The sequence below is a fragment of the Lissotriton vulgaris genome, chromosome 2_2, assembly GCF_964263255.1.
Source record: "Lissotriton vulgaris chromosome 2_2, aLisVul1.2, whole genome shotgun sequence".
NCBI classification, from domain to species: Eukaryota; Metazoa; Chordata; class Amphibia; order Caudata; family Salamandridae; genus Lissotriton; species Lissotriton vulgaris.
The window spans coordinates 191,898,754-191,916,004 of record NC_141688.1 but is presented as its reverse complement, the minus strand read 5'-3'; the positions used below and the strand labels follow the sequence as shown (position 1 = coordinate 191,916,004).

Sequence of the window (17,251 nt, the reverse complement as noted above, 5' to 3'; positions counted from 1 at the left end):
AGGGATGTCCGCATACGCGTTTCCTCCCCTGGCTCTGATTCCGAGAGTAGTTTCCAAGCTCCTCAGGTCGAACATGGAAATTATCCTGATTGCTCCGGATTGGCATCGGCAGTGGTGGTACCCGGACCTTCTACATCTGTCTGTGTGTCCACACAAACGGCTCCCTTGCAGGCCGGACCTGTTGAGCAAGATGAACGGGAGGATAATGCATCCCAACCTCCCATCATTGAACCTAACAGCATGGCTCCTGAGGTCCTGCAATATGGACATTTGAACTTGCCTCCCGAATGCATGAACATTTTAAAGGAGGCTAAGAGACCTTCCACGAGAGCGTCCTATGCGTTCAAGTGGAAAAGGTTTTACTTGTGGTGTAGGGATCATCACTTAGATCTGACTAAGGGGCAGGAGGACGTCATTTTACCATACCTCCTTTCCCTGGCAACTGCTGGTTTAAAGTACACTTCTATTAGAGTGCATTTGTCAGCCATTGTAGCATACAGAAAATCACCTGATCAGATGTCTTTCTTTCAGGTTCCAGTGGTTAAGGACTTCCTACAGGGGTTAAAGAAAGTGTATCCCCCTGTACGAAATCCTTCTCCTCCTTGGGAATTAAACCTAGTTCTATCCAGGTTAATGTCACCTCCTTTCGAGCCCATCCACAAGGCCTCCTTGCAACATCTCTCTTGGAAGGCAGCCTTTTTGGTGGCGATTACCTCTGCGCGCAGAGTAAGTGAGATACAAGCGCTCTGTGCGAAGGAACCATATACTGTTTTCCACCACAACAGAGTAGTTCTAAGGGCTCATCCAACTTTCTTGCCTAAGGTCATCTCTGATTTTCATATAAATCAGTCTATTTCCCTCCCTTCCTTTTTTCCAAATCCTACGACCCCAGCCGAGCGGTCACTTCACTCCTTAGACCTTGAGAGAGTGCTTAAGTTTTATTTGGAAAAGACTAAAGGGATCAGGAAAACGGACCAACTGTTTGTGAACTATGGTTCAATGAGTACAGGTTTTCCAGTGGCCAAGAGGTCCATCTCCAGATGGATTGTCTCTTGCATTAAATTGGCCTTTCAGCTTGCAGGCAAGCCTTTGTTGATGTCTCCAAAAGCACATTACACTAGAGGGAAGGCCGCTACAGTAGCTTTCTTACATGACATTCCAATGTCAGAAATATGCAAGGCTGCAACCTGTAAATCGGTTCATACCTTTACGAGGCATTACTGCCTCTAATCTGATTCCAGGGCCGATACTCAAGTAGGGCAAGCCTCCTTGAGGAATCTGTTTTGGTAGCATATAGTCTACTCAGACTTGTTGATGAGATTACTGTCTTATCTTTCCTTTGCCCGCAAGGATGAGGAGAGGCTCGCTATTCTATTCTAATGATTATGACTATTGATGAGAATCCCCTGGAAGAGAAGGATTAGTTACTTACCTGTAATCCTAGTTCTCTTCCAGGGGTATCCTCATCAAAGTCATAAGCAACCCTCCTGCCTCCCCGGGCAAAGGATACTCTTTAATAAGGAGATATTGTTAAACTATTTGTTATTGGGTTTGTTTTTCTGTCTCCGAAAAGAACAACTGACCTAACTGTCACCCCTGGGGCATGATGGGATACAGGGGGTCATGAGTGCCTTAAAGGCACGGTGTCAGTTTATTGCTATTCAGCTACAGGTTAGCTTTTCAGTCTTTTTAGACTGTGTGTTTGCAATGCAGCCTGGGAGCTTCCTATGCTTCCAGTGAGTTATGAGAATTTCTACTGCTTTCTGAGCATTAAAACAATTTCTAAACAATCTTTGGTGTTGTTTCTCATGTTTCTAATGCTTATTATTCATGTATGGTGGAAATTCTTCACAGCATATTTCAGCTCTATGTTATTTGGCTGCTATTGCATGTTTTTATATATATATGATTTATATATATATATATGTGGGGCACATATAATATAGTGTTTCCGGGGTCCCGCACATGGGCGGGAATATTCTAATGCTTATGACTTTGATGAGGATACCCCTGGAAGAGAACTAGGATTACAGGTAAGTAACTAATCCTTCCTCGCCGCCATCCTCCTGAGGCCACGCCCACCATCATTAGGCCACGCCCCGCCACCTTATCTCCCTATAAATAATGTGCTTTCCCCGTCCGCGCAGCGGACGGGCGCTGCGGGCGCGCCGTCAGCGTGCCAAAGGCGCGCCAAAGGCAAGCCCGTCTGCGCCCGTCCGCGACTGACAGGGACCAGGGGCCTCGGACTCTGGCCCAATCCGCACCTATACCCCAGCCCAACTTCTTCCCTTAAATACAGGACAGTTTATCACCCCTTCCTTGTCTATGCACGTTGCGGCCCTGGGCATCTCTGTTCCCTCTACCCCTTCGCCTGAATCCGCACTGCTCTCTCCCCGATTACAGACTTCCCCTCCCCTCACTCCCCTCTCTTTCTCCACACCCACCATGGCCACTGCCTGCCTGTTAAACACTAGATCAGCAGGCAAGCACCAGTATGAGCACTTTAACTTACTGGAAACTGACGCTCTGGACTTTTTGCTTCTTACTGAGACTTGGTTTTCTGCTGATTCCCTTCCTGATCTGTTGTCCGCCCTCCCCGACTCGTACTACGCTCTTAGGGCGGAACGTCCAGCTGGTAGGGCCAGCGGGGGTGTGGCGATGATCATTCGTTTTAGCCCCCATCACAATAGTCTTAATGTATCGTCCCCCTCAGAATATGCCTACTTTTGTACCTGTTTTACAAGAATTACTGGCCACTCTTGTGGTCAACAACTCTTCAGTACTCCTTCTCGGAGATTTTAATTACTGGCCAGGTGATCCTAGGGAGGACCTGACCTCCAAAGACTTTTCAGCTACTCTCCAGTGTCTTAATTTTCTTCCTCACCTCCATTCCCCTACCCATATTCACGGCCACACCTTAGATCAGATATGGTCAGCCAGCTGTACTATTACTTCCCTCACACTCGTCCCTTGTACCTGGTCCGACCACTTTTTGATCTCATTTCTCATTGAGCTTGGAGCCCAAAAAAAACCCCCTTTGACTAAGAATATCACAGCTCGCAATTGGAATCTGGTTGATCTTTACCTCCTTTGTTCCTCTCTTGCTGCTTCTTCTCCTGACCTAGGTGCCCTCTCTATTGATCTTCAAGCAGACGCTGTGAATCGGTGGCTGTCTTCCACTTGTGATCGCGCTGCCCCTCTTAGAAAAGTTAAGACCTGTCGCCCCCATACACCCAAAAAATGGTTCACAGACGAATTGAAAGTTCTCAAACTGGACCTTAGGTGCTCTGAACGCCATTGGAGACGCAATTACTGTCCTCTTCTGCGATCCAAATATAAGCTTCTTTTGATTAATTACAAGAAGGCTATTCTCTTGGCCTAAACTCTGTATTTTTCGGAAAAAATATCTCAATCAGCTAACAAACCGAATGAAATCTTTTCCATAGTCCGCAACTTAGTCGCCTCGGACAGAGCAAATTCCAACCCTGTCCCCTCCCAAGCTGTTTGTTTGTCTCTTAACGACTTCTTTTTAGATAAAATCGCGAAGATCAAATCTAACATTCCTTCAACTAACTCACCCCTTGTTTCTCTCCCTCCCTCTCACTTCCCCCGCCCTCTTCGCTCCTTGATCAGTTTCCACCCATCGCTCTAAACCCCTTTCTGGCACTACTTCAGAAAGATAAGTCCGGTTCCCCTGCTCACATTCTGAGAGAGCTTTTCACTCACTGTCCTGATTACCTTCTTTCGCTTCTTAACTCTTCTATCTCCTCAGGCCTAGTTCCGAAATTTTTCAAATCCGCAATAGTTCGCCCCATCTTAAAAAAGCCTTGTGCAGACCCCTCCCTTCCTTCCAATTTTACACCTATTTCCCTTCTTCGCTACCTTGGTAAGATATTGGAGAGCCACATTACCTCCTATCTCCCCTCCTTCATTGAGGATAACCATCTCTTGGCCTCCCACTAAGCGGGTTTTCGCCCAGTTCACTCTACGGAGTCAGTGGTCCTGTCCGTCCTAGACGAGCTCAAGAGCAAGGCGGATTCCAACTTGCCTCAAGCTTTGATGCTGCTTGATCTGTCCGCTGCGTTTGACACGGTCGACCATTCCATCCTTCTCGACCGGGTCAGCGCAGCGGGCGTTCAGGGTACCGCGCTCTCTTTGCGCGCCTCCTTTCTTAATGGACGGACTCAGGCAGTCCATCTGTCTGGCCACATTTCCCCTACCCGCTTGGTCCCCTGTGGGGTCCCCCAAGGTTCCTCCCTGTCCCCCCTTCTCTTTAATCTTTACATTTGTCCCCTTATTCTTTCTCTCCTTGACATGGGGGTCTCCGTATATAACTATGCGGATGACCTCCAGCTTGTTTTTGACCTTTCCTCTCCTTTGCACTCCCTACCTAAATTTCACTCCACTCTTGTTTTCATCTCGGAGTGGATGAATTGTAACCAACTTAAGCTCAATCTGGACAAGACGGAGTTAGTCCTGACTGGCCATTCCATCTCCCCTTGGTTGTCTGCTTTTTGGCCCCCCATCTTTGGCCCTTCGCCCATACCATCGGCCTCTGCAAAGACCCTGGGCATTAAAGTCAGTGGGGACCTCTCCATGCATGCCCAGATTAACTTTGTTGTTTCTTCTTGTTTTCTCTCCCTCCGTATTATCCGGAAAGTGTCCCGCTTCTTCTCCACCGATGCCCTCAAACTGATCATGCTAGCAATGATTCTTTCCCGTCTTGATTACGGGAATAGTCTCTACGCGGGCATCCCGGCTTACGAACTGCGCCGATTGCAGGCCTTCCAGAACCAAGCTGCTCGAATCATTCATCGCCTGCCTAAATCTTCTCACATCACGCCTGTCCTCAAATCCCTTCACTGGCTTCCCATCTGCCAAAGATCTCTTTTTAAGTTGGGCTGCCTGGCTTTCATGGCCCGCATTTGTATGGCCCCAGCCTTCATCAATTCACTCATCATCCCTTACACTCCCTCCGCTCTTCCAACCAATTCCTCCTCAATGTCCCGCGGTTTCGAAAATCTAAAACGGGAGGCACCAGATTCTCGGTACTGGCTCCCCGTTTCTGGAATAGCCTCCCTCTGTCAATTAGGTCTATCCCAACCTACCCCCAATTCCGTAAAGCCCTCAAGACACATCTGTTCTCCATAGCGTACTCCGGCTGAATTACTTCTCTGCCTTAGCCTTCTACTTCAGCGCCAGGAAGCCGCATGGTCGTAGTGCGCTTTATTAAGAACCTTCTTCATTTCATTTAATTTCATTTCATTTCATGAGTGCAAAGCACCGGGGCGCACAGCGGTGCGGGCCCCACTGCAACCCAGTTATATCCGTCTCTCATACAATCCAGCCGTGGGAAGGGCTCTCATTTTTATGCCCGACTTGACTGACAGCTCAACTGTGCGCGATCGTATTTCAATCAGTTCTTAAATATGTGTTCGCACAGGGCTTTGGTCCGACCGTCTCACTGACGGCTGTTGGCTGTTTGGTTTATCATTCCACTTTGGATGAAGTGTTTCTGTTGGAATACACAATGGACTATTTATTATCCATTTGAAAACTGCACCTAGTTATCACACTTAATTCTTTCCCTCTTATATACATCCTGTACAAACAGCAAACCTTTGTTGACACTTATTCCTCGCATCTTCAAATCCAGTTGGACCTGCTTTACTGTGCAGTGCAGCATTAGTGCATGCACCGTCAGTCAATCAATCAATCATTTGTAAAGCGCACTACATATGGGGCGCTACTGATCGAACAGCCAGGTCTTGAGTATCCTGAGGGTAAAAGCAATAAAGCGGAGGATGAACTAACCTGCCTACGGCCTACCACTGGCCACCAAGGATGAGGCGCAGGTGGTAGCCTGCCGGTGATGGAGGGCCTCGAACTTCCTCAGAAGCGGCAGCTGGGGCAGGGAGACACAGGCGGTGCTGTGCGGAGGGGGAGCGACCTACCTGGTGGGGTCAAGGGTCGCTCCATGTACAAACCATGTTATTTATATTGCTGTTTACGTGCACAGAAGTCCGACCTATAGCCCTGCTAATGTCTGTTCTTTCTGGCACGTGGGCTTGCAGCTCCGTAGCTACGTCCCAGTGTACTTGGATTATTCTGCTTAGAACCACTAATGTGTGCGCCAATATACATTATTTTTCTTCAGTGGTTATACTAATACTCGCATTGAACTTTTCGTAAAAGAAAAGCTCAGCCTGGCATGGCTCGGTCCTCTCTTCTGGAGGCCCATATGGAATGCCAGACTGCTGGGAGTGCAGGGTTGGCCTTTTTTCCAGCTCACTAGGCAAAAAAAAATCCTAAATGGCCAATTTGACAGACATGCAAGGAACAAACTGCAGCGATGCCCTTCAGGAACGGTGTGGAAAATGAAATATGAAAATCTGCAATATTTACAGTGAGTGACTTTGACAGGAACAGGATTGTTTAATGATCTCTTCATGAAAAAATATCTCGTGAGATTCTCTCGTTTTGTGTTGAACTAGAAACGTGTTATAAAGGCACTATAAACCCCAAATTTAGTTTTTAGTGTTTAATTGTTTGTGTAGCAACATAAATTATTATTTTTTAAAGATACTGTATTCACATTGATACCTAGATTTATTTGCGTTTATATGCAGATTTAAAATGTATATTTTGTTATTTTTATGTCGGAATAATACAATGCGTCATTTGAAACAAAACAGGCAAAAATAACAGTAAAGGTTGGCTGTATCAGTCGAATATCACGGTCTGAAAATCATGGGTGGCCTGGGTGTGAATGTTTGTTGATGCAATACTGAAAATGGCTTCTCTTAAGTAGTAGGTCCTGTTCTCTTGTAAAGATGTATGATCTCGTTTGTTTGTGTTTCTTTATCCAGGACACTGTACGAACAGAAAGCTACCGGGACTTCATTTACCAAAACCAGCACATCTTCAAGGACAAGGTACTGTGGGCAGCCAGGTGACAAACGGGGAGGTGGGGGTCGGGGGCGGTGAGGGGGAGGGGCTTATGAGGAATTAGGCGGCTAGCTCCCTATTTTCAAGGACAGGGCAGGTCCGTGGCACAGCATAGCGCCTCCTCTCGCGCATCAAGGCGCTAGTCGTCCTCGCGGGCCCCGACGGCCTTTGATTTGAATACGCTCCGCGTCTTTACCCAGAGAGCGGAGCGCCGCGCCTGGAGGGTGCGGGATGCTGATAAGAGGAATGCTGATGCGGGTCTTGTCACGCCCCGCGCGCTGTTCATTAATTATCATGACACGGCCACGTCGAACCACTCATGTCCGAGATTGTTTTTTTCATTAAATCACACTTATATCTGCGAGATTTGATTTACAACCCTTCACGTGAATGCTAAAGCAAAGCCTCCTTTATTCGAAGCAGCGTGCATCCTCAGACCCTGCTTTATTTCTTTTAAAAAGTGTCCATGCCAAAAATGTTTCTGAGGAGTCTGGCGGCACCGTTCCACCTTCCACCCTCCTACCACCTGCACAGTCACTGTAGGTGTGGCGCCACCCAGTGGCCGCGGTGATGGCAACGCCGAGGCGGTGCTCTGTGCGTACGTTTGTAGTTTCTGCTGCTGGCTTACACAACACATGTACCTTTACAACTTCAGATGAGTAAAGCTGGCTTTTTTACTGAGAACATAAATAGCTTCAGCAAGTCCTCGTTCACGTAAGGTGATAGAAGGATGCTTGCCTGAATTCTTTCCACTAGCAATCACTCGGGTAGCATTCCAGCCATTGTTCCTCTGCCCACCGTGCCACCCCAGTTGGGGCTCTGCCTTATGCATATCAGTCTTAACCCTGCTCCAGTGGGAACATTCCAGCCTGAACGCCAGACCAGGTGCCCTGTGAGCTGCAACAAAAGCAAACCAAGGCCGGTGTCTCCCTAATTGGGGCTTGTCAGTGGGGTGCAGCTCGGGTCCAGTGGCACAGTGAGCACGGGGCCCAGGTCTGGGCATGCCTATGGCCACTCACTGCGGTGGATCACAGGTCTGGGCATGCCTATGGCCACTCACTGCAGTGGATCACAGGTCTGGGCACGCCCATGGCCACTCACGGCGGTAGATCACAGGTCTGGGCATGCCCATGGCCACTCACGGCGGTAGATCACAGGTCTGGGCATGCCCATGGCCACTCACGGCGGTGGATCACAGGTCTGGGCATGCCCATGGCCACTTACGGCGGTAGATCACAGGTCTGGGCATGCCCATGGCCACTCACGGCGGTGGATCACAGGTCTGGGCATGCCCATGGCCACTTACGGCGGTGGATCACAGGTCTGAGCATGCCCATGGCCACTCACGGCGGTGGATCACAGGTCTGGGCATGCCCATGGCCACTCACGGCGGTAGATCACAGGTCTGGGCATGCCCATGGCCACTTACGGCGGTAGATCACAGGTCTGGGCATGCCCATGGCCAATCACGGCGGTGGATCACAGGTCTGGGCATGCTCATGGCCAGTCACGGGGCCGGATCACAGGTCTGGGCATGCCCATGGCCACTTACGGCGGTGGATCACAGGTCTGGGCATGCTCATGGCCAGTCACGGCGGTAGATCAAACACACAAAACGTGACTCGAGGAATGCTTACAATGCGTATAGCCAATGACAGTCACTCAGGGTAGCATTCCAGCCCTTTGTTCTTCTGCCCGCCAGGCCACCAGGAGTTCGACCCAGCCACATGCACATCAGTCTTGACCCTGATCCAATAGGAGCAGCCCAGCCCGAACTGCCTAGCACGGTCCTCCCTGAATCGAAACACAAGCAACTAAATTCAGGTTTCACTGAGTCACCGGAACCAAGCTATGCACGACCAAGCCAAGCTATGCACGACTGAGCCAAGCTATGCACGACTGAGCCAAGCTATGCACGACCGAGCCAAGCTATGCACGACCGAGCCAAGCTTTGCTCGACCAAGCCAAGCTTTGCACGACCGAGCCAAGCTATGCACGACCGAGCCAAGCTGTGCACGACCGAGCCAAGCTATGCACGACCGAGCCAAGCTTTGCACGACCGAGCCAAGCTTTGCACGACCGAGCCAAGCTTTGCACGACCGAGCCAAGCTATGCACGACCGAGCCAAGCTATGCACGACCGAGCCAAGCTTTGCACGACCGAGCCAAGCTTTGCACGACCGAGCCAAGCTTTGCACGACCGAGCCAAGCTATGCACGACCGAGCCAAGCTATGCATGACCGAGCCAAGCTTTGCACGACCGAGCCAAGCTTTGCACGACCGAGCCAAGCTTTGCACGACCGAGCCAAGCTTTGCACGACCGAGCCAAGCTATGCACGACCGAGCCAAGCTATGCACGACCGAGCCAAGCTATGCACGACCGAGCCAAGCTATGCACGACCGAGCCAAGCTATGCACGACCGAGCCAAGCTTTGCACGACCGAGCCAAGCTATGCACGACCGAGCCAAGCTATGCACGACCGAGCCAAGCTTTGCACGACCGAGCCAAGCTTTGCACGACCGAGCCAAGCTTTGCACGACCGAGCCAAGCTATGCACGACCGAGCCAAGCTATGCACGACCGAGCCAAGCTATGCACGACCGAGCCAAGCTTTGCACGACCGAGCCAAGCTTTGCACGACCGAGCCAAGCTTTGCACGACCGAGCCAAGCTTTGCACGACCGAGCCAAGCTATGCACGACCGAGCCAAGCTATGCACGACCGAGCCAAGCTATGCACGACCGAGCCAAGCTATGCACGACCGAGCCAAGCTTTGCACGATAGAGCCAAGCTTTTCACGACCGAGCCAAGCTTTGCACGACCGAGCCAAGCTATGCACGACCGAGCCAAGCTATGCACGACCGAGCCAAGCTTTGCACGACCGAGCCAAGCTATGCACGACCGAGCCAAGCTATGCACGACCGAGCCTAACTTTGCACGACCGAGCCAAGCTATGCTCGACCGAGCCAAGCTATGCACGACCGAGCCAAGCTATGCACGACCGAGCCAAGCTATGCACGACCGAGCCAACCTTTGCACGACCGAGCCGAGCTATGCACGACCGAGCCATGCTATGCACGACCGAGCCAAGCTTTGTACGACCGAGCCAAGCTTTGTACGACCGAGCCAAGCTTTGCACGACCGAGCCAAGCTATGCACGACCGAGCCAAGCTTTGCACGACCGAGCCAAGCTATGCACGACCGAGCCAAGCTATGCACGACCTAGCCAAGCACTGCACGACCGAGCCAAGCTTTGCACGACCGAGTCAAGCTATGCACGACCGAGCCAAGCTATGCACGACCGAGCCAAGCTATGCACGACCGAGCCAAGCTATGCACGACCGAGCCAAGCTATGCACGACCGAGCCAAGCTATGCACGACCGAGCCAAGCTTTGCACGATAGAGCCAAGCTTTGCACGACCGAGCCAAGCTTTGCACTACCGAGCCAAGCTTTGCACGACCGAACCAAGCTTTGCATGACCGAGCAAAGCTTTGCACGACCGAGCCAAGCTATGCACGACCGAGCCAAGCTATGCATGACCAAGCCAAGCTATGCACGACCGAGCCAAGCTATGCACGACCGAGCCAAGCTATGCACGACCGAGCCAAGCTTTGCACGACCGAGCCAAGCTATGCACGACCGAGCCAAGCTATGCACGACTGAGCCAAGCTTTGCACGACCGAGCCAAGCTATGCACGACCGAGCCAAGCTATGCACGACCGAGCCAAGCTATGCACGACCGAGCCAAGCTATGCACGACCGAACCAAGCAATGCATAACCAACGAGCCCCAAGCAGGACAAAACTGGACTTGGCACGCAAGGGTCTCGATTCAGGGACGGCCTGGCCTGGTAGTTTGTGTCAGTTAAGAGGTCTCAACAAAAGCAGAAGCATATGTCCAGGCACATCCCCAACATGCATGACACCAAGTCACCAGTCTAACCGGCAATTGCCAGCCTACTGGAGCAAGGTATTGTGAAATAACAGACACATACACAACACCTAGAACGCAGAGAGCACATGTTTACACTAAGCATTGCCACCCTGACCGACCCGAAACCTCTAACACTCAAAACGGCCCCTACAGCCCATAACATAACCTATATCAGTACAGCGTGAGCACCCCACCCTCTTTCATATTCACACACCAATAAACAGTAACGCAGACATGCAGCACCAAACAAAGAGTGCACTACCAGTAATGTAGCTGGGTCCCACAAAAGACAAATGCAGCAAAATGCACCGAAGAACATTAAAACGATCAACACTCCCCACGGCTCAGGAACACAATGCTAAATAACACACACTGCAAACACTATCCAAGTCCCTTCAAAAATAGAAGTACACCCTCTTTTTTGTTTTTTTACATAGCAATAACTGACTAATAGGAAAATAACTTATTCATTATAAACTCGAAACCACGTAGCAACAGTAAAACAAAAAATGTGTTACGCAAATGGTATTCTAAATGACATTAGTCCACTGGTCTTTCGACCGGAGGCTAGCCCAGAGCACCAAGCGACGTCTCTACTGCTTGTGAACTTAGAGGAATTGTCGTCTTCATGAGAGTGTGGCCCTAGCTTGGCTGCGCCTGTGGGATTTAAGAAGCGGAACCTGCATATAGGTTGCTGACGAATCCTACTACCTGCACGTATGGCAGGCTGGTTCATTTGGACAAAAGGTGGGCCGTGCTGTGGTCATGATGATGTGCAGGTGAACTGTCAGTCAAGAGTGCTTCCGCTCACCTGTTCTATGGGAGGAGGCTCAGGTCACGCGGCTCCTCTTATGTTGGGCCCGTACAGAAGGAAACAGACTCCAAGTCAGATGCCCAAATGACTAACGTCAAGTAGGCTGATGTAACCAGGGGTGACTGAAACTGCAATGCTTGTTATAGCAATTCATAATTTACGAATCAGTTGCCAAAGACTTTGCTGCCCACACCATGAAGTATACAAAGTGTGTACAATGTGTGCCACCCTGGTTCAAGGTGTGGCGCACTCTCAGCAGACACAGAAGCTTGCAAGAAGCCCGTTTACTAGAGGGCTTTTATTAAGAAGCTTGAGGTTCTGGTAGTAGATTACAAGTGAGAGTTATTCATAATCCATGGCAGGAACAGGTAGACACCCTGCTCATCCCTGCCCAACCCTCTGTCAAACTCCATGACGGCAGAATGTAGCTGCTCTGACGAACAGCACAGACTCGCTGAAGCTGCCTCACTGCACATCCTATGGACTGCTTGTTGTAGTGCAGGGGACCATGGCATTTGAAGGAAATAATGAAAGGCCGTTCAAGTGGCCAATGCTTGATGTGATTAAGGTGAAGTAACAGGGCCCAGAAGTACTGTGGTGGCCCACTGTGAATTATGTAACCAACCAATGTTTATGAAGTGTGTCCAATGCAAAATAGATAGCAGCATGTGAAGAGGAGATGCGATCCAGGCAACTGTTGTGAGTGTTTTTAATAATTAGAAAATAATTCTTGAGCTAGATGTGTTTTAGTTAGCATGACTTGTCCTCAAACCAGCTTTTTTTTTTTTTAAAGTTTTATATAACGTGTACTTTACCAAATGTATCGGAGCGCTTTACAGGAGCACCAGTTAGGTTATAGACTGACTCATTCATATTGTTAGGCATGGAGAGATTAAGTGATTTGCCAGGAATAATAGGATGATTAGCATCCCTGTCGAGACTCGAACCCAGTTCCCCAGTTTCGAGGTCGACCGCTCTAGCTGTTAGACCACATCTTCTCCCCTCTTGAGATCATTTGCAGAAGGAAAGCACCCTTTTATTTTATTTACCCAAGCATTCTCCATGTGCATGTGTTTCTCTGTGGTTCTTTTTCCAATTCAGAAAACTAGTAAAATATCAGCTTTTTTAAAATGGTGTTTGTTATATCAGATACAGTTATATTAACATACTTCCCTCATGAAAAAGATATGTCATGGATGTTCCTGTACTTGTCATTTTCAAGGCCTTTTCTTACACTTGAACAAAAGAGCCTTTCATTCATCAAACATTATATTGTTTACGTTACACTATCATCTCCTTCATTTCCTATGTATACCTCATTCATAAATATATATATAGTAGAGTAGATTTTTCTAGATGTATCATATTGAATGTATCTAATATATTTGAATGTCTGTGTCTTCTAACATTTATACTTTACTACTCTCAGACCATCAGACGCAGCTAAATGTGTATAGCTTTCTTTGCCTAAAATCATATAAAAAATTATATTTTTATGATATGTGCCAGCCTTTTTTGAGCACTCTTTGTAGGCAGACTCTATGTTGGTCGGGCAGACTCTATGTTGGTCTTGCTTTACTATACGTAGGTTCTAGCTGCTACTTGCTCTGCAGATCTATGTTAATCTTCTTGCATATTTTGATTTTGATTTAAATTTAACTTTTTAATTGCTGATTCCCCACGATTTAGCTATGACGTTTTGCCTTCTGCAATACCTTAATTTTTTAATAAACCCAAATTAATGGTTTTGACTTGTATTCAAATCTTGTGCCACTTTCGTCTAATGTCATAGGCATCGTTTTATGAGGACTTAGACCGCAGCAATCCTTTGCCTTGCCGCTTTTGATTGTTTTTATTAGGTCTAAAAAAATGATGTGTTCTGACAACCTTCTGATGAACTTTTGGGGGTTCTCGACAGAGTGGAAACAAGGCAGTAATATGACTTGCTGGTGTATGACTTGAAGAAGAAATGAAAACGCACAACCACTCACCTTAATTCAAGATTAATAAAAGTTGACCCCAACAACCATCAATGAGTATTTTCACACGAGGCGATTGTAAGGCATGTCAGTATGGGATCAGTATCTTGAAATACATGTGAAATGCTCACATGCGTATGACATATGACACAAAGAGTTTCATTAACTATCATAGCCATTGTATCATGTATGCGTTGTTATTGTTGAGGCTCTCGTGCATTGACAGTGGGATTCAGAAGGATTATGGACAGGTCTGCTCCATGCTTATAGTCATTGGAGCCGGTATGTAGCTGTGCCTTTTCACAATGGCCGTGGCAGCAAGGCTGCATTTTTGGAGTTTGCAAGTATCTGTACTACCCTCCCAGAGCATGGAAGATGAGAGAATAGTGATATCTGGTTATGGCAAGCTGAAGCCAAATTCATAACAAAGGATTGAGAGGTCTCAACTATGAAAAAGGATTACATAGTTTGGATTTCTTAATACTTTTTTTTATCAGATTTTAGAAGGTAGGACAATTTGTCGTTGAATGAGAACACACATTTATGAAATGAAAACATTTCCTCAGTATGTAGTAATTACAGAAGAACATGTGTAAATATGATATATCATGTTATAAAGTTAAAGTATCCTTTATACCTTGTTTGGAAGGTGTTTTATCTCAGGTAGTCTTACCATGATAAGTTCGATATTTCCTCCAAAAAGATTAAGATTTAATATTCAGTGTGGAAGCCTCTTAACAAGCTCGATTTTTTAGAGCTAAGAAAACCCTCTACTTCTGCAGTTAATTGTTTATTTTTATTGTGATTGAAGAGACAAAGTGAAGTGATCACGTAGAGCGAGAATGTAAGATTGAGATTTTATGGCTCAGCTATTATGGCTCATCTTTGTATTGATTAACAAAATTACCTGCTGAGATTGATTTGATTAAAAAAGGCAAATCTGCATGAAACGTATATAATGATCACTTCGCCTGGAGCCTTTACTCTCTTTCAATAATTCTGCGGCGACAGATGAAGCATAGAGTCGTGGTGCAACTTTAACGAGGTGCACTGGGTGCAAATGGGGACATAGAATGTGTGCCCTCCCCCCCCCCCCCCCAGGGCAGGCCTTTAGTGAAAGGCAGAGCAGCTCTTTGTTGCATCTTCTGCATCTTTCCCTGTGCAGGTGGAACCTGGCCTGCAATTCAGGGGGGTGCGGTTTTAGGGTTTGGAGATTCCACTGCCGACGGGCGTAGTGACTGGCCGAACCCCCCTGCAGGGGAAGTGTGGAGGGGCCCATGAGACCCCTTCAGCCCAAATGATGCATATTGTTAGAGGGTGCACAGAATGTGTGGCACACAGTCTGTGTGCCTCCGGACGGCCTCTTTGCCTCTGTTCTCGTGTCTATAATACTGAAGTGGTAGGTGTCGCAAGCTCCATCCTAGCTCATGAAACACACTGGATATGACAGCCAAGGCATGACCTTGTATCAGCGATATATGTTCGCTTTTATCCACGCTCCTGGACGCAGATCTGGAGAGTTGCTCTTCTTAAACCTGTTTCCTAAAAGCATATTAAGTGCAGTGTTGTGTTGGGATGTCCTCACCAAAGTAGTCCGGCTTCATGCCCTGCATACCTGTGCTAAGTAGATGTTGGTGTCAGACACGGTGCATAGAAAGGTTCTGACTGAAAAGACCTCCGATGTCCTCTGACTCTTGGGCCCAATGGCATCAAACCAACTCTAGGCATAAGGCCTCTGACTCCTCTCCCTGATCTCAGCCTTGTAGGCAGACTTGGTGAAAAAACCACAGGATTAATTCCAGGCTCTAGCATCAGAAGGCAACCGCAGCCCAAAGACCTGCTTCTGGTCTTAAGCCCCTTGCACTGAACCAGCATAAATGTCAACCTTTCCCCAGCCGATGGAGGCGTGCTACAGGAATAAATCCAGTTGTATTCCCTCTGGTGGGCTTGTGGGTGCCAAAAAGATTCTTCAGGCTCCCTGTACTAATCGACCATTGAGCCCCTAGGCTGCATCTTTCATGGCTGAAACTCGGGCACCGCAATCGGAAGCTCTCTTGAAACCCACGGTGGCTAATTCAGGTCAGCCACATGAGAGGGCCAATTTTCTAAATATGACGCTTCTCTAATTCCTTCTGGATGCAAGGCGTAGAGATTGTCACAAGTAGCATGCTAAAGGAACAAGCACTATTTCAAACCTAGTGAGAAAGCTGTGTCTCCTTACTTATTCTCAGTGAGGTCTAAAGAGGGTGATGATGAGGGCAGTGGTGAGGTGGGCTTGCACCTCCTGACTACTGATGCTGGTTCCCATTTGGCACTCCAGAGTGTTAGGTGAGTAAACACCTGATGGAGGTGGATTGCACTGTGCTGCAGGGCCGTCAATAGAGCAGCCCTGCCAAGTATCACGCATCACGCGTTAGACTAACGCATTTCAGTGTGGTACTCCGCATTACCGCACTGAAATGCAATGTCACGCATATGCGCATATGCCTCAGCTGTCACTCTAAGCCCTGCCTAAAGCTTTTAAGTGTGGCAGCGTTCCGCACATGGAGTGCGCGCTGCTCCTTAACTGAGGACAATGCTTCATGTCCATCACTTCTGCACAAGGCCTTGAATTGCCATTGTCTATAGAGGAAAACACGGCTGCTCTCCTCATTGGGACTCTCCAGTCTGCTTCATCTGCGACACAGCCTTTTTAACTTTTTCAGCGATGCTTTCCTGGACCATAGCTGATTGCTTGAGGCAAGCCTGCTTCTGCAGCTGCTGTAAAATGCCAGGTTGCACACTGCCGCACCGTGCTCCTGGAGAGTCAAAAGGTTTGCCCGCTCATCCCTCACCATAGAGCTTTGAGGCCCAGTCCTCTCTTTCTACCAAACAGCATTCTGATTTCCCCCCTTACACTGCTGATCAGGGAAAGTGGAAGAAAATCAATACTGTGCGGATATAGATTTTCGCCTCGGCTAGCTTTGCAATTCAGTCTGCTAATGCGACTTGTTTCTGGTGGATACTTCTAACTGTAGATTTCTCAGGGCCAGACTGGATCCAGAAACCTCCTGCTTGCCGGAAGGTGGTATCATGTTATTCTGTGTTACTGCTGTTCCCCTCCAAAAGCGATGCCTCGAGTCGCATTAAAGTGCCACGCACGTGCACTGACTTTACTTCCTTAATTTCCATGTTTACAGGCGTGGATCCAGAGCTCAGCTGCTTTCTGCTTCACTCAGTGAAGCGATTTATCCAGAAAAGTTTTCAAGTGTTCAAGGAGTGTCACCTCTTTAAAAGATACGATTTTATCCATGTAAGGACTGTCGCAAACAGATGTCTATGACAGATCCCCGCGCGGTGTGCTTCTGGTGCTTGGGGTCGTTGCTCAACTCCAAGGCCTATGAACAAAACGCCTAGATGAAATCTAAAGTCATTCGAGAGCGTGAGGTGAGGCTTTATGTGGTGAAACACCGAAGGCATCAGTGCCTTTCCTGCTCTATGTTGAAGTGGAAAGCAAGGACCCACTACTGCAGTCATTCCCAAGTCAGATCTTCCAACGGGCATAGTCTTCTGATATGTCAAAGAAGAAACATAAGCA

The 17,251-nt window shown here is 48.2% G+C and overlaps 1 protein-coding gene across 1 annotated transcript in view; it reads left to right on the top strand.

The window, feature by feature from the left end:
* The window catches only part of PRMT3 (protein arginine methyltransferase 3), a 777,462-nt gene that overhangs the window by 134,642 nt on the left and 625,569 nt on the right, over positions 1 to 17,251 (top strand). The window contains exon 7 of the mRNA XM_086959509.1: positions 6,870 to 6,935. Within this exon, the coding sequence (XP_086815635.1) occupies positions 6,870 to 6,935 (66 nt within the window). The remainder of the gene's footprint in view (positions 1 to 6,869; positions 6,936 to 17,251) is intronic.